Here is a 26,058-nt window from a genome sequence, read left to right as displayed (position 1 = left end):
GGGTAAATTTGATACATTAAATATTGTTTGCTTAGCTTCGTTTTAATATATAGAGAGCAATCGATGGCCTAATTTTGAAATATCGTAACCTACAAAAAATATGTTTGGTAAAAGAATTGTTTGGTAGTATCTTTAGATGGAGGACACAGTATTTTCTTAGAAATTTTAAAAATATTTTATAAAATTATTCGTTACAAAATCATCTGATTATAACAATCAGATTTTTTAATTAGTTCATTTCGTGACGTGTATTTGTATGTATAGAAAGAAGCTCACTTGAAAATTTTATTCCTTAATCTTGAAAAATTCACAAGTTATAAATTTTAAAAATTTTCGGAAAGTAGCAGCCGAATAAGTTTTTAAAATTCATAACTACTCATTAATTCAACATAAACGACAAACATTGGAGTCATTTTCTATCTTAAAGTTTAGTTTCATTAAAAAAAAAAAAAAAAAAAAAGAAAAAATTTATCTTATTCTAAACTATGAAACAAAATTTTTTCATATTTTTTTTTAGAAATATACTTTTTTCTGGAAATCCATAAATGTTTCAACGAAAAATTTGAAAAGTAAAAAGCACGCGGATGCTGTTTTACAATACAATGTATAAAATATATATTAAACTTGCTCGATGTTTGGTGAAAATTCTTTTTATCCATATATGAACATATCAGGCTAGAGAGAAGAGTAGAAAAATATTGTATCAAAGGTTTCCATTTTCTCTAGGAATGTGTAGATTAATAACAATTAAAATTTTTTTTTAAACAAAATTTGGCTTAGTAGTTGATTAATAAAGGTAAACACATCTTAAACATCTCTCTTATAACAAGACAATTCAGCGATCAAAAATAGAGTGAAAAATTTGGTGTTTACAAGAATTTGGACATAAAAAAAAATTTTTGAAATTATTGAAAATCGAAAAAAAAAAGTGGTAATTATGGAAATTCCACTACTGGATCGAGCTCAAATGTTGTTGAAAAGATAATAGTTTATCGTCAAAAATTTTCAACAAAATCAAAATATACACGGAGAAAAAAATTTTGCTATAGGAACTCTATAGCAGTTAGTTAGTTGTAAAAAGTTCCAGTAGGTTAACGTTTTCTTATGGGAACAATACCGTTTGGCTCCTGCAACTCTACATCGTTGAGCTCTGAGAGCTAAACGTTATTTACCTCTCACAACTCTACAAGATCGTTCTAAGACTATAACAAATTTTTGGAAGTCTGTTTAATAATTTTTTTTACGTTTTAGCATTGATAATTTAATAAATAAATGCGGCAGAATGAATTTATATTGCCAACAATAATTGTATATGACAAATAAGAATAGTATTATAATAGAAATAAAATAATAATAGAATTTATATTACAAATAAAAATTATTTGTTAAATAAAAATATGGTCGTCACAAAATTATCTTATTTTCTTAATTATATCAATAAATATTGGACATAAAATCACTACCGTATATGCACAAGAAAAGATAAATAAACGAAAACAAATTTTATTTTGTGTTAAATGGGGTCTTTTAAATGTATTCCGATAACTTATTACTTAATATCACAATATATTCAACTAATAAATTAAATTAAGTCACTACAAATCAACCTTGAAAAACCATAAATACAAAACTGTTCTAACGAAATTCAATTTGATAAAAAAAAAAAAAAAAAACCTATTTCCTTAAATAAATAAACTGGAAACTTAATTGTCCTCATATATTTTTAATAATATGGATGAGTTACAAAATAATTCTGTTTGTTATTTTAGAAGGTTATAAAATATGTCAGCGCACTCCACTACTGCGCAACGTAGAGCGCTCCCAACTATACCGTTTGGCTCTGAGAACAATCCCGTAGAGCTCTGAGAGCTCAACAACATTGAGTTATCAGAACTAAATAACATTTTGTTACTATAACTCTACAACGAACAGTAAACTGTGTATAGTTGTGGTAACTCTACAGTTAGGTTACCAGAACGAAATTTTTTTTCCGTGTACACTCACTTTGAAAAAAAAAGCTTTAAAATTCAAAACTCAAAAGATATATTAACACTTTGGATAATTTTTTTTTTTTTGAAAAGTCCATAAACAAAATATTTTAAAGAAAAAATATTCCAACTGAAAAAAGAGCGATATATTCGAAAATTCTATTTTTTGAACGGGTACGTTAAAATGTCGATAAATTGAGAAAATCACAAATAAAAATTCTTCAAGGCATTCTGTTTGACGTTGAATGTCCTACAGACATACCAAGCTATATCAGAAAATTTTTCCACACGACTGCTAAATTGAACCGATAACTCCATAGTTTATTTTTGTTTAATTTAACCTAAAGCGAAAGAGCCAAATTAGGAATGATGTGATGTGAAGTGATGTGACGTTAAAAATGTTGATGGAAACAGTCGCAGTAGAGTAAATTAATATGTCACCTGGAACTAAAAGTGATATGCTTTGAAACGTAATGCCAAGTTCAGGCAGAAGCGAAGGTATTACTGAGGGATGGAATGTCGATGTGATGAGCTGGATATTGAAACTGGATAGACTATATTAATTAACCAGTAAGCGTATGTACATCTCCATCTGTCTCTGAGAATATATTCGCGTCTACTGGCGCTGTAATGAGTGTAATATATATCAAAGCTAACTCGCCAAGTCGTTGTCATCGTTCTCATCCTCATCCTTGTCCTAGTCCTCGTCCTCAGTCTCGGCCACTAGATGTAATTCAACTGCATGACGTTTCTCAGAATTAATTATAACAAATCTCCAATGGATTTCCTATCTTACGGCCACAACTCACAACTCACTCCCGACTCTAATTACATTGGATTAAAATTAAAATTTTTTACCCTCATGCAACTCGGTCATTTGATGAAATAACTCTTGCATCCCATCACGAGCAGGTATCAACGATGGAAATAGAATGAATTTTAATTAAAATGACAGTTATTTGAGAGTATGATTGCTTTCGCTGGGCATCAACCTTCAGAGACTCAATTACCTCAACTGTAATTACTAAACACTAGGATGCAATTAATTTGCTGCACACACTCCTAGATCTATTGAACTAAAGGCTTTCCCAACCAAACATTTATGCACTTGCATATGTGCAAACACATATATGTACATTGTGCATCAAAATTTTTGTAAATATTAATCCAAGTTTATGTTGAAATTGTTTGATGTTGTTCTATAAATTTTACATGCAAGGGATTTAGATTTATCGAGAGTTAAATCATATTTATTAACTCTTTGAGATTATTTTAAGCAAACAAATATTTTTTATCGTTAAATCAATTGGTATTATTTTCAAATTTATTTTGAAAAATTATAAAGTTCTATTTGAAAGAAACCGAATTTTTTAATCATTGATCAAATATTTGGTAAATGATGGAAAAAATATGAAATACTAATTTTTTTGAACGTATCGTACAAAAAATAAAACAAGAATTACACTATGTTACATCGTAAAAATACTTATAAAAGTAGTAAATATCCGAATTTTTACGATGCAACATTTAATATAATTCGAACTAAATATTTTTCTGGAATCAAGTATTTTTTTTTTTTTTCAGTGTGTCGAAATCCAGATATACATAAAATGTTTATTATTTTTTTTCGGAACTTATCTTTATCAAGAACTCAAGCATACGTGAGTTACAGCCGCAGCGGGCACTAAACAGCGACGTCGTAGAAAAAGTTTAAAAGTTATTACTCTCATCAGCAATTTTATTTTCCTCACTCATTCAGCAATATAATTATAATTAGTCCAAATAAAATAAATTGGGAGAAATGTATGTATGTAAACAAATAAATTTACAAATATAGCGTTTAATTAATATAAATTAATGTACACTCGAATAAATAGCATGTTACTACAATTAGTAGTTAAGTAAAAAATTGATAGAATTTATTGTGGGTTTTAAAATAAACGAGTTCATAACAGTGGAAAATCCCGGTGATTTATGAAATAACCAACTGACGTTTATTGTGAATAGCGGTAACGATGGTCCGTGAAAATCCAATCATGAAAATATTAACTTTTCATTCACTATGGGTGCTTGCATTCACGGAAATTTAAATTTCCGGATAAACAAATGAGATTTAATTGATGAAAAATATTTTTAAGGCTAATCGTTTTATTTTTGTCGTTGAATAATAAATAGCTTGTTTCAAACAATTTATATCAATTTTACTTATTTATCCATTATTTATAATGGAACGCAACGGATTTAGGCAGTGAAATTTAATAGGGTTCTTGTTATTGAAGAAATTAACTGATAAAAAAAAAAAAAACGTGTCATTTAAACTAATCTTTAAAAAGTTATCGTGCTTACAAGTTATACACAGAGAAAAAAATTTTTCTAGAGGAACTCTATAGTAGTTAGTTAGTTGTAAAAAGTTCCAGTAGGTTAACGTATTCTTATGGTAACAATACCGTTTGGCTCCTGCAACTCTACATCGTTGAGCTCTGAGAGCTAAACGTTATTTACCTCTCACAACTCTACGGGATCGTTCTGAGACTATAACAAATTTTTGGAAGTCTGCTTAGTAATTTTTTCTTACGATTTAGCATTGATAATTGAATAAATACATGCGGCAGAATGAATTTATATTGCCAACAATAATTGTATATGACAAATAAGAATAGTATTATAATAGAAATAAAATAATAATAGAACTTATATTACAAATAAAAATTATTTGTAAAATAAAAATATGGTCGTCACAAAATGATCTTATTTTCTTAATTATATCAATAAATATTGGACATAAAATCACTACCGTATATGCACAAGAAAAGATAAATAAATGAAAAAAAATTTTATTTTGTGTTAAATGGGATCTTTTTAATGTATTCCGATAACTTATTACTCATCACAATATATTCAACTAATAAATTAAATTAACAGTCACTGCAAATGAACCTTGAAAAACCATAAATACAAAACTGTCCTAACGAAATTCAATTTGACAAAAAAAAAAAACCTATTTCCTTAAATAAATAAACTGGAAACTTAATTGTCATATATTTTTAATAATATGGATGAGTAACAAAATAATTCTGTTTTTCATTTTAGAAGGTTATGAAATATGTCAGCGCACTCCACTACTGCGCAACGTAGAGCACTCTCAACTATACCGTTTGGCTCTGAGAACAATCCCGTAGAGCTCTGAGAGCTCAACAACATTGAGTTATCAGAACTAAATAACATTTTGTTACTGTAACTCTACAGCGAACAGTAAACTGTGTATAGTTGTGGTAACTCTACAGTTAGGTTACCAGAACGAAATTTTTTTTTCCGTGTACACACCACAATTACCAAAATTTTTTTTTTACTTGTACATTTTTTTCATTTCAATTTTTCTCTTTATAACGAACCGATACACAATATTTTTATTACAATAATGACTTGTCGCTAGTATCAAGTTTCTTATCTATTGTTTTTTTTTTTTTTTTTTTTTATACAAAAATTGTTTCAACACACTTATGAAAAAATTTTTAATTACAAATTTATACTTTGACAGTAAATTCTTTTAAACAAAATCACTCTAAAAACTTTCCACCCTTAAAACCAAAATTATTGTCACGCTCAAACATCCTTAAACTTCCATTGCTCCTCAGACAGGTAATTTGTATACAATAAAGCAATTAGATAATTAACTCCCATCCCTTGAAATTCGTAACCAAGATTATTAACGCAAAGTTGTAACCGGAGTAATAACAGGTATATAATATATAATAGACGCAGAGTGTCTATTCGGGGTAAGTAAAAAGAGATCAGAGGCTCTACAAAGTAGTTGCTCGTTAGGAGCCAGCTTGTGTCTGTTATTATCCCATATCTCCTCTGTGTGTCTACTTCTCTCTGTAATTAGCTAGATAAGTTAACAGTTCACAGTTCCTAGTTTACGGTTCACAGTTCACACTATGATGCACTACTGTTCTGTTTCAAACTTTATCATGCACGTGCAAATAGGTCACCTTATACTCAAGATTCCTTCGAACTTAGTCTGATGCTTACCGAGATATCATTATCCACCGATTTCAATACTTTCCACTGATTAAATTCACGGCGGATAATAACTAGGGCTGAGAAGGGTAATATATAATACAATCAAAGGATCTTTTTATTATTAGAGGTATTTATAAACGCGGTCGATAAAAATACCCGGAGAGATTTATGAAAATAAACATCTTCAAACTCCTGAATGAGGGCAGGAGGCTAATGAAGAAAAAAATAAAAATAAGGCGAAGAAGAAAAAGAAGAAGAATCCTTGGAATTTTGAATAACTTGTTCTCGCATAGACTCCCGATAATTGAGGGGCTTACTTTATTTAAAGTAAAGATTCAATTTACTTATTGGAATTCACTCGAGAGCGAGCTTGCACTAGTTAATTAATCTTTATAATCCATGGATCCATAGATTCCAGGTTGCACAATTCAAGACTCACAGCTCACAATCCGTAATCGTTTATCTTTCTTCACTTTATCTTTATCTAGCTTCCATAATATAGACGTTGATGTAGACGTTGATGTAGACGTTGATGTTGATGTAGACGCAGCTTCTATACTGCTCTTTTGGTATCAGCTACGGCCTCGTCTAGCTTCCTTGCTTTCATTGTGATTAACGTACGGCAAATTGATCAATTGGTTGTCTGAGAGAATGAGCCTTAACTATTTTATAACTTTGTACACCCCAGACTTCGCGACTCCACTGTATCCATTATTCACGAGTTCTGTCTGTGCTTCACTTTGTCCTGTGCTTAACTATTTATAATTGTACATTTATCAGTAATTGAGATAATTAGTAACAATAACTGCCGGACGGCTCTCAGGCTCAACTTTTTGCTATTGATGGAAAACAAAAGTTTTTAGTTGTATTAGTAATAATCGTGATAATTTGGTTGTTTTAAGTAAAGAGCATATTATATTAATTCATTACACTGCTAAAATATGGTGAATTTAGTTATTAAGTTAATTTACCGTGTGAGTTCTATTTCGCTTGATTAATTTGATTACTTTAATTTGCAACTGGTATATTCAAAATCCGAATTATGAGTTTCATTATTAATTTATAGCCTTAAAACTTTATAAAAGTAAGTTTGTGAAAAATCAATAAATTTGAGATAATAGTTACTTTTTTTTTAATTTTTAAAGTATGTTCAAAAAAATCGAGATTTGATAAAAATTCTACTGTTGAAAATTTAATCAAAGTTAGTTTTTATTTTCTTTTTTTTCACTATAACTCACGAACGAATCAACCGATTTTGACCGGCCTAGCGGCGATCGACGTGGTATTTTGATGTCAAGAGCAGATCAGTTTTTGGAATTGGGCAATAAAGACGTTTAAAAGTTATTCCCAAAAAACTACATTTGAAAAAAATTTTTTCCGTAGTTTTTTTTAGATTTCTCAAAATCTACCAATTCAAATCGGTCCAAACTGTATTAAAAATCTAAGTTTGGTCGAGTCCTTTTGAATAGCGCCAATTGCGATTAAATCGATCAAGCCGTTGAAAAGTTATGAGCGGTTTACATACATTCACACACACCATCGTCAAAATCGTCAGGAAAGTTTCCTACACAGAAAAAAAAATTAACTTGATTCAAGAGAAAAATTCTTAAACCAAGAATATAATTTTGAAAAGGGTAATTGTCTTGAATCAAGACGAAAAATTCTTAAATTAAGTAAAATTTCCTTAAATCAAGAAAAATTTTCTTAAATCAAAAATTTTTCTACTCAAACCAAGAATATTGAGCTCTTCACAAATATATACTTGATTCAAGAACATTTTTTTTTTCTGTGTAGGACCTCAAAACGTCGAGATCTGATGAAAACTCGATTTTCAAAAAACTGGATCAAACAAATAACTTCCCGATTTTCGAAAATTTTCAATTTTCTTAGTAGGAAGTTAAAAATATAAAATAAATTATAAATAACAAAACATGACAGTAAGAATATATTTCGTTTGTTTGTTCTATTTATACTGTATCTTATTGTATATATAATATACGTGAAGAAACAAAATGCTCGAGCAACTAGCAAGCTGTCATTCTCATCAGTTCTCCTGTCATTTTATATATTTTTACTTCTATTATTATTTTTAATATTATCATAATTCCACCGTTCTCATTGTTGTTTTCGTCCTTATTTTTTATCATTTCAAAAATTATATTTTTTATCCATAACCGGACGTGTGTATAAATTTACACAAGAATAATGGAGAAAGAAGAATAAAGTACACATTTTAATTGTCAGGAAAACGTGGTTAACATACACTATACACATCAAGTTATTTTCTCGAGAAATTAAAGTCCAGGTGGAACAACGTAACAAGTAGTGCTAACTATGCAACGTATACATGTTTATATATTATATAAGCTTACTTGCTAGGGCAGCATTTGTGACATTCCTTTTGTGATCTAGACGAAGAAAAAGAGATAAAGGATAGGAATAAAGAGACTTATAAGGAAAACAAATAAATAATATTATTGCGCATTAACCTGGACTGCTATGCTCGTTTTATTAAACGTAATTTTAGTCTATCATGTTTGAGAGTGAGACAGGTAAATAAGTTGTTATTTTTACCCATATCCGTTTTATACTCCCCTGAAACAGAAATTCCCTTTGCTACATTCATTCATTAATTAAAGTGCCTCGAGCGAGTAATAGAAAAATACATATAATATTTCGTAACAACCGTTTTCTTTTGAGCTATTAAATTATTTATTGCTGCATTACGCTGGAACAATATTAAATAAATAAATACCCGAACAGAATTGAATAGAAATGCTAGTTTTTGCGCGGTATGGTAAACAACTGAAGTATAAAATAACAGTAAAGTAAAAATTTATTGCTCAACATTAAACGAAACGGAATATTCATTCAAATCGATCGGTGATAATTAGTCGGGATAATTGAAATAGATTAAATGATCGGGGTATTCTTGAGGAAGGGTATAATGGTCCTGTCGACTAATTCCAGAAATTCCAGAAGGGGAAGGATTCTCTCATCACCGGGCACTGGCATCCACAGAAGACCTTTCGCCACAAGTCAGAGGTAGTCAAAACTCCTCAAGCCCCAGCGACTCACCCGCCCAAGTTGAACGATGTTTGAGCCCTAGTCTCATTTCCGTGGGTTCTTGTGTCTGTCGGATCTGTCATCGTCCAAGCGGAATTACCGAGAAACTCGTATCACCTTGTAGGTAAATGCTCTTATACAAACTTATGAATACGATTGCTATCTTCATTTCATTTCGCTTATTGATGTTTACTTTATATTAATGGAATTTTTTTGTTATATTAGGACAGCTTAAAATACATTGATAATTATTTTATTTAATTGAAAAGGATTTAGTCTTTTATTAATTATAACTAAATGATTTTTTTTTTTAACTTTAATGAATGTATTTTTTTTTAAAAGTACATTTACTACACAGAGAAAAAAATTAAGTTGAATCAAGAAGATAATTTTGAAGAAATTTTTTGTCTTAATTTGAGTAAAAAGTTCTTAAACTAAGAAATTTTTCTTGGTTTAAGTTAATTTTTTTTTTCAGAGTGAATAGTAGTACACAATAATTTTAAAATTTATATTACATTCAATCATTAAGATTTTATCCTCAAATTTCTGCATGAAAAACGATACAGAAACTCTACAAGACATTACGTTAGAATCCTTATAAAAATCTTTACTTAATTTTTACTTTAATTTTGAAACTATTTGAAATTTATTCACAAAATCCAACACAATGAAATCAATACAGAAATTAATTTGAAATTCCTGTGCAGATTTTTTAACTAAGATCTGCTTATATTTAATGGAATACACTCGAAAGTACGGCGAAATTCGTGCATCCCTCTAACAAGTGCTTTTGATAGTAATCATTTTCCATCAAAGCATAAATAGACGCGTACTCAAAAAAGGAGCACGGCAGCCTGAGAGAGAATAAAGGAGATGTAAGAGTGTAAAAGGAGAAAAGTGAAGGAAGCCTAGCATTGCTTTTGCTCCTTCATTTCAATGTTCGCATAAATGTGAACTTCAAGGCGTATATACATTGAAATAAGCTATACAACGACGGCAACTACTACACAACGCTGTTGACGATGAAGACGACGACATTATAAGATTTTCCTTTATTACTGTCAACATGTGCTACTTTTAACATTTTCTATAAGCAAAACTCGGTATTACATTTGCAAAATATGCTATCAGAATTCGCTTGGATTTAGCGCTCCTTTTCTCATGGAAGTATACTTTTTTTTAGTACAAAAATTTTCTATTATGTTTTCAATGAATTCACAAAAGTATTCAAAATTTCATGAAACAGTTCGTCTTATTTATAACTTGGTTAACGAGTTTGATTTTCTGAGTATTTAGCCAAAGTTTTGCTTTAAAGTCGCGATAATAATTACTATAAAACATTTAAATACTTAAAGATATTAACTGTTTTGTATTAAATTATAAATTTGTTTTATGTTTATGATTTTAATTAGCAAAAATTGAATTTTACGCTTAAATATTTTTTTGAATGTGTTTGTGAATTAATACGTCTTATTAAACAAAAATTGGTTTCAATGTTGATTAAACAAAACACCAATTTTACATAACTTCTTTTAGAGAGCAAAAAAAATTTTTTTTATTTCAAAATTTAAGACTTCAAATTTAACTCTCATATTACGAGACAATTTAGCGATCATACGCCCTCTTTCAAAAATTTTCAACACTACATTTAATCAAAAAATCACATATGGACCTATATGATTATATCAGAAAATATTTTCACGGGTAAAAAATTTTTCCGACTGCCTATTATTACAAAAATTGTCTTTTTTATTAACAATTTATAATAGAATTACATAAAACGTACTTAAGAAGTAAATAGAAGTATAGAACAAAAGTACCAAGTCGGATAATATCCTGTCATTATTGGATTATAAAACCTAGCAGTCGTCAGTCGTCTTTCCTACTCGATATATATATATATATATATATAATATGACTGGCAGTTAATTATCCTCAATTGTGAATGACAACTGTCGACGGTGGGGTTCGTTACTATTCAAACATTCGTCGAGCGCAGAGCATAGTGTATTATTTATGTTCACGTTGAACTCCTGCTAACCCTCAAGGTTCGTGTAATCTTGAGCAACCCGGTAGTTTTATTGTCTAATCGAATTAAGTGTAGGAAGATCCTGAGATTTTAATCACCTCTCTGTACTCTCTACTCTGCAGTAAATAAATAAATGAATAGAAATCCAAGAGGCACGTAACCAAGTAACACATAGCGAGTATTACGGGTAAGTAAAGAAGATCCAGCCGTACCAAATTTAGTTACCGGAGAAACTGGTTAACCAAACGTAGACAGAGATTCTAAAGGTTTAACGTTGCTACGCAGCATCAACTTATTTTAACACTGATTTCAGTTGTAATTGTAATAAAGATCTCCTCTCTCGGTGCATTGGTACGGTCTTTAATTTGCTGCTCGAACGTAACTAAGCTCGAACCCTGCGTCTATTCATTTTCATTTCGCCCGTTTACGTCTTATGTATTTTATATTACTTAAATATATGTGTATATGTGTACATATATATTATACATTGTGACACAGCATAGTATAATTGCAATTGCCGACGCAGGTGCAATCGCCGACATGTTTCATAAGTCTTATATATTTAGTATGTATATAGTTACATAGTTTACACGGAAAGGCTATAACAAATTGATCTTTTCTCACTCACTTTGAACGTACACCGGTTGACTTTAATTTAATAACAACTTTGTTTACGGAATTTAAACAATTGACGTTATTTAATTATTACGTAACTTAACTTGTTTTTTGTTTTTCTTGCCATTAAATTTTATTGGAGTGAAACTTCTTTGCGCGCAATAAGGCTAAAATTTCACGCTCCCGCCATGATAATATGAGCGTAATGATAATAATAATAATATGAACAAGACATTTTTAAATTTCAAAAGACGAATAGAAGTGTATGAATTTTTTAATTTTTTTACAAAAAAATGTTTTTACCCAAAATTCTGTAAAAAAGTATTTTAATGGTATAAATCTATTTTCAAAAATACAAAAAAAAATTGTCTTGAACAGAGTTACAATGACCACGTAAATTTTTTTGTATTCACACAAAAAAATATCTGTAAAAATTAATCTCTTAAATTGAAGTAACCTCACAGTAAACGACAACAATGTTCAAAATTTTTCAACGCATTTTACAAAAGCACTAATTTTTTTCAGTAAAACCAGAACTCTGCTCGCAACTCTAAACGCATGAGTACGATTAAATTCCGCAGTGAAATGTATAATGACATTAAATCTGTGTAACGGTGTTGTAATGAATAACTAAGGCTTGAATTCTGTTAATTTGAGTTATTAAATATTTTTCTCACCTCCGGGTGGAAAGCGTCAACTTTCGTCCCGCTGCGCTAAACGAAAATGCCGCTTTCCGCCTCCGTCGTGGAGAAAAATAGTATACACACCACGGGCAGTAAATAAGAAAGCCTCAGATCACATGTTTATTGACCTCGGCTTCGCCTCGGACAACAATTACATGTGATCTGAGACATTTCTTATTTTACTGCCCTAGATGTGTAATATACTATTTCTTACTACGCCGGTCGAAAGTACGGGGTATCCGCTGCGATTTCACGGCAGAAAGCCTCAGTTTTATGCCGTGATCAAGTCGCGCATGCGCCCTACGACGGGGAGCCGAAATAATGTATTCATGCACTGATAACGAGACACGAGGCGGCAGAAAGTCCGAAAGTCGGTAGTCGCGCTCACTCTATTACTTATGTTTATAAGCCTAACCTTACTTGTGATTGTTATGAATGTATCTGTCTTGTTATGTGTCGATGATTTTAGGTCGAAATTAAGTTAATTAGAGAAAATTAATATTTATTTTAATGAAATGAGACTTATTAAATATTTAAATTACAAAAAGAAACGAGAAATATTTTTTATTCTGATAGATATTTTCAAATAAATAAATTCATTATTGAACAAATAATTATTTAAAAAAATACACAAACAGATTTTTTTCTTAATTTTTTTTTCTATGCATTTTACGATTATTATTTCATTTTTTTGTTTTTTTTTTTTTTATTCTTAAAATCAGAGTTAATTTATAATATATTTATAACTTTAAATTTATTAAATTAAATTAAGATCTTTTCTCAAAAGAAAGTAGTAATATGACAGATTATAAATTAATATCTTTATTGACAGGTGTATTTGATGCCCCCCTCGCTTCGCTCGTGCCGCAAATGTCGGGGGCAGGCATCAATTTTTTTTCAAAGCAATTTTTTGCGTACTTTCGACCGGATAGCAAGAAAACTAGTATACACTACACGGGCAGAAATTAGAGAGCCCTGAACTGCGCGCCATAATGCCCTCGGCTTCGCCTCGGGCATCATGGCGCGCAGTGCAGGAATCTCAACTTTCTGCTTTTGTAGTGTAATATACTATAGCGTACCCTGGATTGAGCAGGCGGCCATTGTGTTGTCTAAACAGCCTGGATGTTATGATGTTTATACACATAGATTATGATGTAGAAGCAAGAAAACACATAAATGGACGTTCCGGAATGTGTTATAACGGTATTTGAATATTGACGATTAAGCAAACAGTATACGGGGAATAATCTGAACCGGCATATCTATTTTCCTAATGTGTTGCCGAACTACTAGTGCAGTGTTCTATAGTGGGAAAGCTTTCGATTGCATTTCTGGTAGTAGAATATCGGGTAGTGAATTCCTCCAACAGCCAGCCCAAGTGCCTCTAGATAGTTTGCCAAAACTGATGACATATATAGATGACGTACTACATATATATATATATATATATATATATATATATATATATATATATATATATATATATATATATATGAATTGCCAACGAGAAATCACAAATGATTGAAAGTTGCGATAAAGTTGCCAACAGTTTACTTTGTATCTATCAAACTCAATCAATTATTCATATATAAACAAATTATTTATATACTTTTTTGGTATTTGTTATGTTCTGTTTTATATTGTGAGTCCGCAAAAAAAAAAATGCTGCATTTTGTATATTTGAATTTCCCGATGTTGACGTTATTATTCCATATTTTTTATTTTTTACTCTCTATACCTAGTATTGAAAATATAAAACAACAAAAGAGCACAATGGAATACTTCGGGGCAATATAAAACGGGTAGAGGTGACAACATATATATATTTTTAAAAACGATTCATACTTTTTTATCGCTCGTACTCTAATTCTTTATAAAATATCATCAAAACAGTTTTGGTTCACATAAAGTAGGGGAAGGAGGGGCAAAATGGGCCCCTTAAGAAAAAAATGTTGATATCCTTAGTGTTTTTCTCTGGTTTTACTTTTTTTTAGTCCCTTGCCAAGTATTTGACCTCAATTTGCTCTGTACATTAAAAATAAAAAATTGAAAATGTGGGGCAAAATGGGCCACCTCGAGAAAATTTTTATAATATAAGTTTTTCAGCTCGTTTTACTTTTTTTGGCCTTTTACTGAGTTTATGGTATTAATTTTTTTGTGTATATCGAAATTAAAAAATTGAGAAAAGTGGGGTAAAACGGGTCCCCCATATATTAAATTTATAAAATTTTTTTCCTTATCAAAATTAGGAACATTCGAGAAATTCTAAGCTATTTCATGTCAATAAGAATTGTACTATGCTGTTTGGTTCAAATATTTAATAGCCGATGGGAAAATTTACAGAATTAAAATCCTTTTGATCCTTTTATGAATTTCCATGAGTTAAATTGAAAAAAAAAAAAAAAAAAAAAAAAAAACATGTTCATTGCTTGATAAAATATTTATTCACTATGAAAAATATTCTTTGAATCAGTACTTCATTTTTCGAGTATTCATTCACAGTAATTGGATCCATGTGCATTAAACCAACAAATAAACCGTTTATTTTATTACTTTACCTGTAATATTCCATGAAAAAACCTGTCTTTGTAAATTCACGGGTTTTATTTGATTAAAATGTGTAATAATGATATTTAAAAGTCGTTAGTAAACGTGAGCTTTTTATTTCCGGTATTAATATATATTTTATTGAAAAATAAAGAATCTCTCTTCGAGGAAATTATATACACTGGTAACTACCATAAAAAGTGGACAATGTTTAAACATTTATTACAAGAGATCTTTCATTTATTTGACTCATTATTTTTATTAGAAATTGCATATTTGAGGTAGTACGTCTGTAATTGAAATATTTGAAGAAAATTTTAAAAACATTTATTAGAATAATGTAAAGTACCAAGACAAAGAATTTTTCTCTTGAATCAAGTTAATTTTTTTTAGAGTATATTTAAAATTAAATTAATTTAAACATAATTTTGTAAAATTATGAAAATTTAAATAATTATTATTATTCTGTACAAATTTCAGGTATTGTTTCCATACTTATTTTGAAGAAATATCTATTCTTATTATCCATTTTGTCCCATGTATAACAACCTAGCTTGTTGTTACTTTTCAAAATTAAAATTTAACGACAATCATTAAGAAACAGTTCAGTGTTTGAAACTTTCATATTTTTGTAATTTTTTCAATTTTACATTAATAACAACTTAACTAGGATCTCCTTAAAATATCTAAAATATTTACGAAAATTGGGCAAAAAGTTAGTATTGGAAATTCTTTTAACTACAAATATTTCTTAGCTAAGTCTTGTTACCCTCAGGAACCTTGCTTATAATTGTTCTAAAGAATTTGAAAAGTTTTTTCGAAAGCTTCATAAGTGACGAATAAAAATTGAAATATCTTTTAAATAGCGTAAAACATATTCATACATGAAGAAACATGAAATATCATTAGCGTAATGAAATAAGGGTCTGTTAATAATTACAATAAATAAAATAAATCTAGACATTTAACCTGAAATTGAATAACATATTTACAGAGGGTACTTATATACATTAATTTCAGATGCAAAGGAACACTGGCGTATGTTCATCTTTCATGTTTGGAACGGTGGTTAAACCAGTCTTGTCGTAACCACTGTGAGTTGTGTCGTTACCGTTTCAATGCCGTAGAGACTCCTCGTTATCACTGGTGAGTAATTAAACGCGAGAAACAAAAGGCTAACTATACCGTACCATACACTTTATAACTATACATCGAAATAAGTCTAGAGTTTCAGTTTGTTGAGTGCTGAATCCTTTATGTCGCCCCACACACACACTCTCTCATATATAGATGCATGCATTTATGCATTTATACATACATATTTATACACTGTACAGGCAATAACAGAGAAGATAGCTCTCAGTAAGTGAGTAAGAAATAAAAAAGGAAAAGTAAACAGAAAACAAGACATCGCGAGAGTATGAACCGGAAGGTAATTTGTCGAAAAGCAATCGACAGTTCTCACTTACTCATTCCCTTATTTTTTCTCACTCACTCTTCCAAGTTTGCGTAACCTACTCTGTTCGGCGAAACTACCCTACAGTTTTGTACCGTACCAGCTGTGTGAGATTTTGAAGCTCACAGGAATCTGTCGGGCCATCAGACACAGTTCGTGCTCCGTTAAGCGGTAAACGGTGTACCTAGGATAGTGTGGTTCGCGTAGAAGATTGATCGAAGTCGCAAACGAGTTTAACACCTCAGCGATACTTCCACACACAGAGATCGAAAAAGAGCTATAGAGGGACATACATACTTTCATTCTTTTAAAAACCCGAATATCAGTCATACTAAAAGTTAAATTCGTGATAAAATTTGCTGATATGGCCATTCTCTATGTCCGCTCATATACGACCACATCAATTATTTTTTTTTAATGTGTGCATATGTTAATAATCACGTTTTATTAAACAAAAATAGTAGTAGTTGCACGGAAAAAAATGAACTATAACAATAAAAAATTAACTATTTAAAACAGTAAAATCATGATTTCAATAATTAATTGATGATATTTGTTATAAGAATGCTACAATTAAACAATTATACAGTAAAAATAGTATATCAAATAGTATTAACGGCTATGAAATTTTCAAGGAAAATTTTCACCCCGGTCCGAACTACTATTTGAAACATTATAAATTAACATGAGTCTGAGAATATTTTATAATTTTTTCAACTTCCCGCTAAGAAAATACAAATTTTTTTCTGTTTGATTAAACTAAAAATTCATGCCAGATAAGCTTCTTAAGAAACACAAGTGTACTTTATAATTCTATTTAATTAATTATTATTATCAATAATCTTTCGATACTCAATCTTAGTGTAGAAGTTTTTTGGAATATTGATAGGATAAGTGAATCAATAACTCGAGTAATTATCGTAGAGATCTCAAAGGTTGAGTTAATTAGAGGGAGAGAAGTTAAAAAGCGAAGCTCTCTTGAGCTGAATTCTGAAGGAGAAAAGTTTTCAAAAGACGTGTCACTGTCAGGTGAATAAATAAATTATTTGAGTAATTGAAATTATTCTTTAATCTTGAGTAAAAGTTTTTAAAAATAGAGAGAGTGTGTTTGAGTTATTCTTAAAGACAAAAATATTATAATTTAAAAGTGAAAGAATAATATCAGAGTCGTGTGTTATCAAAATAATGTTGGATTATCCTAAAATGTTCTACTCACATTCAAAAATTATGTTTGAGGATTTTCGGAGCGAATAGTTGTTTTGATTTAGTATTAAGCTGCCCTCTTATTTATGATTAGGGACGACCGATGTACAGACATTACTTTAATGGATAAATAGGTTGAATTGAAACATCATATGAAAAAATTTTCTGATATGGCTCTGTCTTGTCTTATATAAGGGTCGGTCTGGCCATTCTGTAAATTTCACAAATAATTATTTTCATGTTGGTATATGTGACCATTATAAAGTTAGATATGGCTTGATATGGCCGATTTTAATTTGAGACTTCGAAAATTGTAAATGGACATATCTAACCATATAAAAAAATTTTTCAAGGGATAAGTTGGAGAGTTATTAAAGAAAGTTTTACATAAAATAAAAGTTTATCATGTATTAAATTTGACCTTAAATACTTTAAAAAACATTTATGATAAATAATAAAATATTTTTTAGGAAGGATTCATTAAGAATCTGGATGAGGCATCCACGGAATCTACATCACTTAAAGTCTGACTTGGCGGTAGTTATACTACTTACAATAGTGACTACGGGTTTGGTGGTAGTTTGTTTATTGGGTAAGAAATAGTTTTAAATTTTAAGCATAACTGAGTGTGTGTTCATTGTCGTGAATAAATTGAATACGTATATACGTCGAAATAAAATTTAATCGGTATTTATACGAGCATTGTTTACGATTTACCACAATTGTCAGATTGGGCGTTCGTTATAGTGCGACGGAAATTTCGGGTTGCCTTTGTTTCGAGTGTAGCCGGTCTATAGTCCTCGTTTCTGTCGACTATTCGATGAATTTCACTACACCGGGCTTGTGTCTATTGACATTGAACGGATAAACGAGTGCTACCACTATTCCGATTACTTGCCGTTCTCTCTTTATTTATTTCTATACACCATTTTTTATTCTATTTTATTTTATTTATCTTTTACTCTTTAGTTCTCGGGTAACAACGGCTATTACACCGCGTGATATCATGTGAAAAACACCCGCCCACACGTACGAACACACACCCAAAACAGAATAAAATACAATATAAATATAAATGAAAGGAATAACAGATAAAAGAGTTATATATCTATATGAATATACATAAACGAGAATATGTTTCAGGCATGAGATATTTTATTATCGAGGGAAGAAAAATCGGTATATCAAGACTGTGGACACGTGGCGCCATTGTTTTTTTTATTGCCGTTGTCATTCTTGGATACTGTACTACCGTTTATCTTCTTGTCAAGGTACTAATCATCACTCTTTTTATTCCCTTTTTCCTCTTTTTTGTTATTTATCCGATAAATTAATTTAAGTTTCTTTGAAAAATTCAATCAATCAAATTTTTTAACATACTAAGTTTTTATCATTATTTTCTTATTGAATAATAACAATAACAATAATAATAAATTAACTTAAAAAAGTAGATACTAAACGATAAACTAGAACATCTTATACTTGCACTTAATTAAAAAAAAAAAAAAAAAAATCTTACTAACATTGTAAGCCAATGGGTTTATGCGACACTTTTCCCTTGCGATTCATCGATGGCCTAGAATGTAATATATGTATACAGATGTAAAAAACCACACGGTAGAATGATAGTTCGTACGTAAGTGTACTGAGAAATACAAGTACGCTCTTATCTACATGTATACGTCTATTGACTGAGAGGTAAAAAGCAAAGGATAAAAATATGGTAATATGATCAGCAACACGATCGCTGAACGTCGGCTACGTGAGCCGGAACAAACGTAGTCCCGAGGACTTTTTGCTGAGAGGGTTCAACGTCAGTTGATATAAGAGAACTGTATGAGTAGGGTTTGCCAAACGAGTACACACTCGAATAATGTCTACCTTGTAATTTATGTACACTAGTTCCATTTCGTGCTTCTATTCACATAATCATTTTTATAATTTTTATGCCAATAATAATAACAATAATAATAAACGGAGAAAATTAAATAGTAAAAATTATCATCTAGTCATTTTAGAGTTATTTAATTTAACTCGATAAGAATCAATAATCCTCGATAGTAATCGTTGCAATCCTCACTAATAACTAATACATTTGTGATAAAAAATATTATAATACTTTATTATAGAAAGTTATATTAAATGATTATTAACTCTAATTACAAAATTATAAAACCAATTATTTCAACAGTGAAAAATTTTGCTACTATTTTAGATGATTAAAACTAAAAATTTCATATTGCAGATAATATAACTGAATTCTCTCCGTGTGATGATAATAATAACAATTAAAATTGAAATTTGTTTAGATTAAGTCAATTTATTAAAACCACTAGATACTACAAGCTATTGTTTAGAAACCCTCAGGTACAATTTCCACACGTTTATCGCTTAAGCTTAGTGATTGCAAAGCTTATAATTAACATCATTACTCCTTTGACACAACTTTTGTAAGCATTTTCTCTAATGGTTGTTCACTTGTACGAGCACCTCTGCTCCTATTTCTATTTTCGGTGTTTCTCTTAACTTCGCATTCACCAAACTATACTAGAAATCGTTTGTCATTAAAACTACTTCATGGATGTCCGGTCCAATACAGCACTATTTAATTTAATAGTTTTAAAATTCACTGCAAAAATTACTTCGTGAACAATGAACTGTAAAGTCTTTCAAATTTGTAACTAGTAAACAAAAGAATAATATATTGTGTCGCTACTTTTGTCGTACAGAACCCGTTTATTGCAAACTGTTCAAAGCGTTTTGTTTTTGCGAAATTTCGTTTGATAGTCGCAATTCAATCTATTGCTTTGTTCATTTCTGTTCTACGGCTGTTTTACAAAAAAAGTCGTTTTTTGGATTGTTTAACTTTAAGCAAATTTTATTTATTTGATAACTATTTTATTTTGTTCTATCTATTGCAACAATTGTTATCTTTTCAATTTAGTAAAAATAAATATAATAATTGAGGTTATAATTGAGGATGGTTTTACTTGTATCACTGTAGAGTGTTTTACAAGGGAGGGTGGGGAATTATTGTTTCTCCACTTTTTTCTCCGCAATATAATCTCTCAACCCCGTCATTATAACTCTCAACCACTTTTTTCGTCCCCACCCCCCTGCATGTCGGGATTTTTTCTTTCATGCCCGACACACATGTGCTGCGACTGTGGCCGACTTACGCGTTATAATCAGTACCTGCATTTGCATTACGGTCTTAAATAGTATGGAGGTACTTCTATAATGACATTTTACCTCCATAACTATATGGGAAAACCACAGAAAACCCGACCGGTACAGAGGCTGGCAATGAAACGCACATATTCTTAGTTTATAATCATTGAAAAATATTGGTGCGCGCCGGAATCGAACCCTGGTCCCACTCTTTCGAAATGCAGGTACCGAGCCGATTAGGCTATTGCCAACCTAAAAATAAATATATTAATTGAAAGGAAAAACGGATGACATAAAATATCTAATTATATCCCAGACATTTTTGTTATAGCTTTTTAAGCAGTGATTAAAATATCTGTATTGGAAAATTTCATAAATGAAATAGAAACTCAAATTATTCACGACAATTTTTAACAAGGAAATTTAAAATGTGAGTTATTATAAAATGAATAGATCATATTCCCTTATATGAAATGAAATAGAATATTTTAAATTTACAAATGGCCTTTATAAACATTCACTAAGCTTTTATGCTAACGACAACAGTGGATGAAACATAATGCTTCGATACTTGATCCGATTAGTTTTATGATTATATATTATTATATATACTTATAATAAATAATGAGGATTTCTAGAATTGCCAAGATTTTCTATATGAGATTATTATCTGTTTACGTGAAATCTACTCGAAAATATAATTAAATTTAATTCGATTATTTATTACTCAAAAAAAAAGAAGTATAGATTATGAAAAAAAAATATTAACATTTATTAATTTCATAAAAAATAAAATAGATGTGTAGAAAAATTTTAACCCAAAAATATTAAATATGAAATCTAAGAGTAGTTTTGTTTTTTGTTTATGTTACTCTAAGGACCAGCTTGCACCTTGGCACAGATGGTGGAAGAACACAGTGGACATAAGATTGGTGATAGAACCGCAGCAACAACAGCAACAGCAGCAGCATCAGCATCAACGAACAAGTCAAGAGTCGGAGGTTGTAGGTCAACTGGGCGAAGAAACTGCTGATAGAACTAGCGCTCCCACCCTCGAAGAATCTACGATTGCGATCGATGGAATTCAAGTCGTTGATGTTAAAGCTGAGAAAGCACCGGAATTCAAAGTCCCCGTGTCGAGCTTTTAATCAGTGATGTTATTACCAATAAGTCTTTAGGATAAAAAGGAGTTAAGGTAAATAAACTAAATGAAATTAGGAACTAAACCTTTGAGCCGTTAGCTCTGACTAGATACTATAAGCTAGAAGCTAGATGCTAGATGTTGAAGGCTCTTTTAGTTTTATTTCGTTATTTAGCAAGCTTTCGGCTGCAAGCAAGATCCAGCGAGAAAAATAAAGTCAAGAATGATAGTAATTTGTGTTTGCAGAAGGTGTTAACGGAATTTTATTCCTCGGTGTAGCGCAGTAGTGTGTATCCATTTTCTTAGCTAAATAACAGTCTCATTTCGTTGCAAATGACATTGTAACATAAAACGATGGTGTGTGAAGGGAACACGTGTCGGGGTGGCTGGGTATGTTGTCGGTGTGACCTTTTCGTATACGGGGAAAAAATAAACCTGTTTGGAGACATTGTCGCATATGGAATAAACAAGTCGAGTGTAAAAACACGTAAGCTTTTTTTATTTAACTTTTTCCGTTCGACGGTGAAATGAAACAGAAAAAACGAGAGTAACTTTGAATGAATTCTCGAAATGAAGAATCGTAAGCGTCGGAATATTTTCGCCGAAATCCATACTCGATTTTGTTACGTTACGTTGCAAATAAATTTAACGAAAAAAGATAAGGATAAAGTTGAATTTTCTATACTGCGTTATAAAAAAAAAAAAAAAAAAAAAAAAAAAAAAAAAAAAAAAAATGGTGAAAAACATCAGAGATCAAATGGAATATTTCAATAGAGATAAAATGCTTTGCTGAACACTATTTACATGACAGTTACGTGCAGAGTTACTATTATTGCTTATATTGCTTCGTATCTTCTTATCCGATTTAAAGACTGAGCGGATTTTCTCTATACATGTATTTATTTATTCGTGCGTGAGACTGCTTAGAAAAAATTTATTCATCGAGTCAAATAAATAAGTTATTAAGAGGGAAATATGTTAACAGAAAAGGCGTAGTAAACATGAAATAAATATCAAGAGTTCTGAGAGCGAGTAGGGAAAAAAATGCATAATTGGCAAAAAAAAAAAAAATACTTTTTAATTGATCGCTTCTGAAATCAACGACTCGAAAAATCTTCATGTTCATCATTAAAATTTTTTTTCCACTATTTTTGTTGCGGAGAAATTAAATTGCGCTTTCTGTATGTCTGTAATATTTTTTCACACTCATTTGATTTTTTTTTTCTAACAACTTTCGTTGTAACTGCTTTAAGTTTTTTCGGAGATTTTAAACACTTCTTTAGGTTGATAAATTATACATGGGCATAAAATTCCAATATTAGGTCTATTAGGATAAATTAGAACATAAAAAGCTATATCAAGCCAAAAATGTTTTCAAACGTAAAAATATAACTTGAAATTATAATTTTTCCAGTTTTTTGCCGACGATGTCTAACTTTGAAAATATATACTATAAACTGTGAAAATTCAATTAGTCTTTATCCGTGAAGTTCAACAAATTTTGTCGCTTCCACGATCCGAAACATATCTTTTTATTTACGAGTGAATAATACAAGCTAGCCGAAAAAAGTTTCCAACACGTTAGTTCGCACTCAGTTGTGTACCTTTGTTCATATCAATAATACACGAGCATTCGGGGATTCAGATAAAGCTCTCACACCTGTGGAATCGTTCATTTGATGTCAGTTTCGGCGGGTTTTTACCAAACCACCACCCAACATCCTCCATACAACATCCAACAGCTACCGTCTGTTCACGTCCGCACAATAGTCACACACAATGACACCGAGTTCTAAATAAAATAGACTGCAAATTTATCGGTCACTCTCCGAAATTCAGGTCCATCTCTCGTTAACGTCAATATATGCGTTCATTTGCGTTGATTCGCTCTGTCGATCGTACATCACGCATATATAATCAACACGAGAGCACATTCATCAATGAATTATTATCTCACTTTAACAGAAGTGGATACTTGAAAAACCCACGATTTTTTTTTACTATTCCTCTTTTATTTATTTATTTTTTTTTTTTTTTGGTTAATCCAACCATTCCATTTTTCCGAAGCTTATGTTTATAAATGTTTAGCCGGATTTCGTGTCTCGTTCTCTTTGCGCTCCATTCCTTTATATACACGTAAAATTATTGTTATTCCTATTTTTAAAAAATATTTTATCTTTTTACAGGCGACAGTTGTACAAGTTATTGGCATACCCAACCAATGCCGTTGTATTCCAATTTTCCAGATGGTCGAGCTACAGGAATAAAATATTGCACTGACGAAACGGGTTGAAATGATATACAGTCAAAATTCAGAAAGAATCGACGTACCGTTTCTATTTTTTTGTTTTTTAATCTAGTTCCGATGGAGAAAAATACCACACCAGCTTTATTTTTATAGAAATTTTGTCCGTGATAACAACTTTTTACAGAAACTCTTTTTCGAATAATAAATAACTTTCAACGAAGTTATTGTTTGCGAGTTTTAGGGTGGAATATTTACATAAGTGAAATTTTTATTAAATGTTCAAATCTGAAAACCAAAATTGATGGAAGGATTTGTTAATACTTGAAAAATATTTTTAAAAAGTTAACAAATTGTTTATTTATTACAATATTCATCAATTTTTTTATAAAACTTAATTGGGCCCTTCAACAAAAAGTGAGAATTAAAATTTTATTAAAGCACTTTGTATAACCCTTTAACTTGAGTAGATCAAAAAAATTCTAATTAATCAGGTAAATTAATAGCTTTTTTTCTCTAATGTAGCAAATTAAATAACAGCGATAATAATCGATTTGATAATATTTCGTTACGAGGTTTAAATAAATTACTGATGTAATAATGAAAGGCTAGACACATTTAGTCCCAAATATATTTATTCACTGTTAATAAATATTTTATGATTTATGTTTGTTAAAGAATAATTTCTTATAATTAATAAATTAATTAATTGTTAGAGGCTGGCAATAGCCTGGTCGGCTCGGTGCCCGCTTTTCGAAAGAATGGGACCCGGGTTCGATCCCGGCACGCACCAATATTTTCCAGTGATTATAAATAAAAATATGTGCGTTATGTTGCCAGCCTCTGGAGGTGGCAGAGATAGCCGGGCGGCACACGTCTAACTTGGGCGATCGCCCATTTAAGCAACAACTTGAATGAGTGATCACTCTAGTCAGCGTTGGCTAGCGCGAGGGATCTCTACACACTAGGAGAGGGGCCTAATGCTCCAGTGGTCGATAAAGAAGAATTTCTTATCAATCACTGTAGACTTAACCCAGCTCCGACTGTACTGACATGGGTTTTCTCTGTGGTTTCCCCATGTTTCTGTTCCAATACCCGAGTGGTAAGGACCAAGGTGAATGCGGTACAGAAGGCACAAATCGGTCCACAGCCGCATTAAGAAGTGTGTGTTGGGAATGAAAAAATCCCGACATGCAGGGGGGTGGGGTCAAAAGAAGTAGTGAGTATAATGAAGTGATAATAATGATGGAAGTAAATACAAAGTAGAGCTGGGAAAAAAAAGTGTTATGTAACAAAGGGAAGTGAGAAAATATTACTCCACCGTCCCTTGTAAAACACTGCCCAGGTGATACGAGTTAAACCTCCATTATTATTATTATTATTATTATTATTATTATTATTATTATTATTATTATTATTAATTAATTGTTTCTAAAAAAATCAATTATTAAAGTCTATCAGTGAATATTGCAGAAAAATTCACATCAAAGAAAAATTTTTTTTCTTCATTATTTAATTTTATCCAGAGAAAATTCCGTTCATCCTTTATACCTGTAATATTCAAAAAAAAATATTTTATATGCCGTAAACAATCAATTTTTTATAAAAAAAGGCGTGTTCTACTTTTGTTAAAAAGTGTTATACTTTAGAAAAATTAAAATTTTCTGCGGAAAAAATTTTTGAATAATAAACACCCATCGATCCAAGTCATTAATTTTTCACCAAATAATTAAGTTCTATGTCGGTCACAGACTTTCATTACCCAAATAGCAGTTTCGCCGAAAGTAACACAGATCGCAATGCGGAAATATTTATCGTAAGAGCCAAAGTTGTGAAAACGGTGGGTTAATATTAATTAAACCCCCGAGCAGAGTAATTGCAAAGTTACAGA

The 26,058-nt window shown here is 30.5% G+C and overlaps 2 protein-coding genes across 4 annotated transcripts in view; one reads left to right on the top strand and one right to left on the bottom strand.

Annotated features, from left to right (window-relative positions):
* The window catches only part of LOC123260024 (zwei Ig domain protein zig-8-like), a 200,624-nt gene that overhangs the window by 70,259 nt on the left and 104,307 nt on the right, over positions 1 to 26,058 (bottom strand). Inside the window, exon 1 of one of the 3 annotated variants that reach the window (XM_044720948.1) lies at positions 19,130 to 19,286. The exons of the other annotated variants lie outside the window; for them this stretch is intronic. Within the exon in view, the coding sequence (XP_044576883.1) occupies positions 19,130 to 19,135 (6 nt within the window). The 5' untranslated portion in view covers positions 19,136 to 19,286. Of the gene's footprint in view, positions 1 to 19,129; positions 19,287 to 26,058 lie in introns of those variants that run through there. 3 annotated transcript variants of the gene reach the window in all.
* LOC123260025 (E3 ubiquitin-protein ligase MARCHF3-like) lies at positions 8,429 to 24,488 on the top strand. The gene is made up of 7 exons (XM_044720949.1): positions 8,429 to 8,563; positions 8,982 to 9,201; positions 15,972 to 16,097; positions 18,081 to 18,202; positions 18,754 to 18,881; positions 21,660 to 21,976; positions 24,109 to 24,488. Exons 1-6 carry the CDS (start codon positions 8,545 to 8,547, stop codon positions 21,927 to 21,929), a joined length of 885 nt encoding a protein of 294 aa, XP_044576884.1. The 5' UTR covers positions 8,429 to 8,544; the 3' UTR covers positions 21,930 to 21,976; positions 24,109 to 24,488.

The sequence above is a fragment of the Cotesia glomerata genome, linkage group LG2 (genome assembly GCF_020080835.1).
Source record: "Cotesia glomerata isolate CgM1 linkage group LG2, MPM_Cglom_v2.3, whole genome shotgun sequence".
Classification (NCBI taxonomy): Eukaryota; Metazoa; Arthropoda; class Insecta; order Hymenoptera; family Braconidae; genus Cotesia; species Cotesia glomerata.
This window is presented reverse-complemented; position numbering and strand designations above follow the sequence as displayed.

Bases quoted from the DNA above. Each gene is read 5' to 3' on its own strand.
- LOC123260025 (XM_044720949.1), top strand. The intron at 18,203-18,753 runs GTAAGAAATAGT...AATATGTTTCAG, and splicing joins GGTGGTAGTTTGTTTATTGG to GCATGAGATATTTTATTATC. The intron at 18,882-21,659 runs GTACTAATCATC...TGTTACTCTAAG, and splicing joins CCGTTTATCTTCTTGTCAAG to GACCAGCTTGCACCTTGGCA.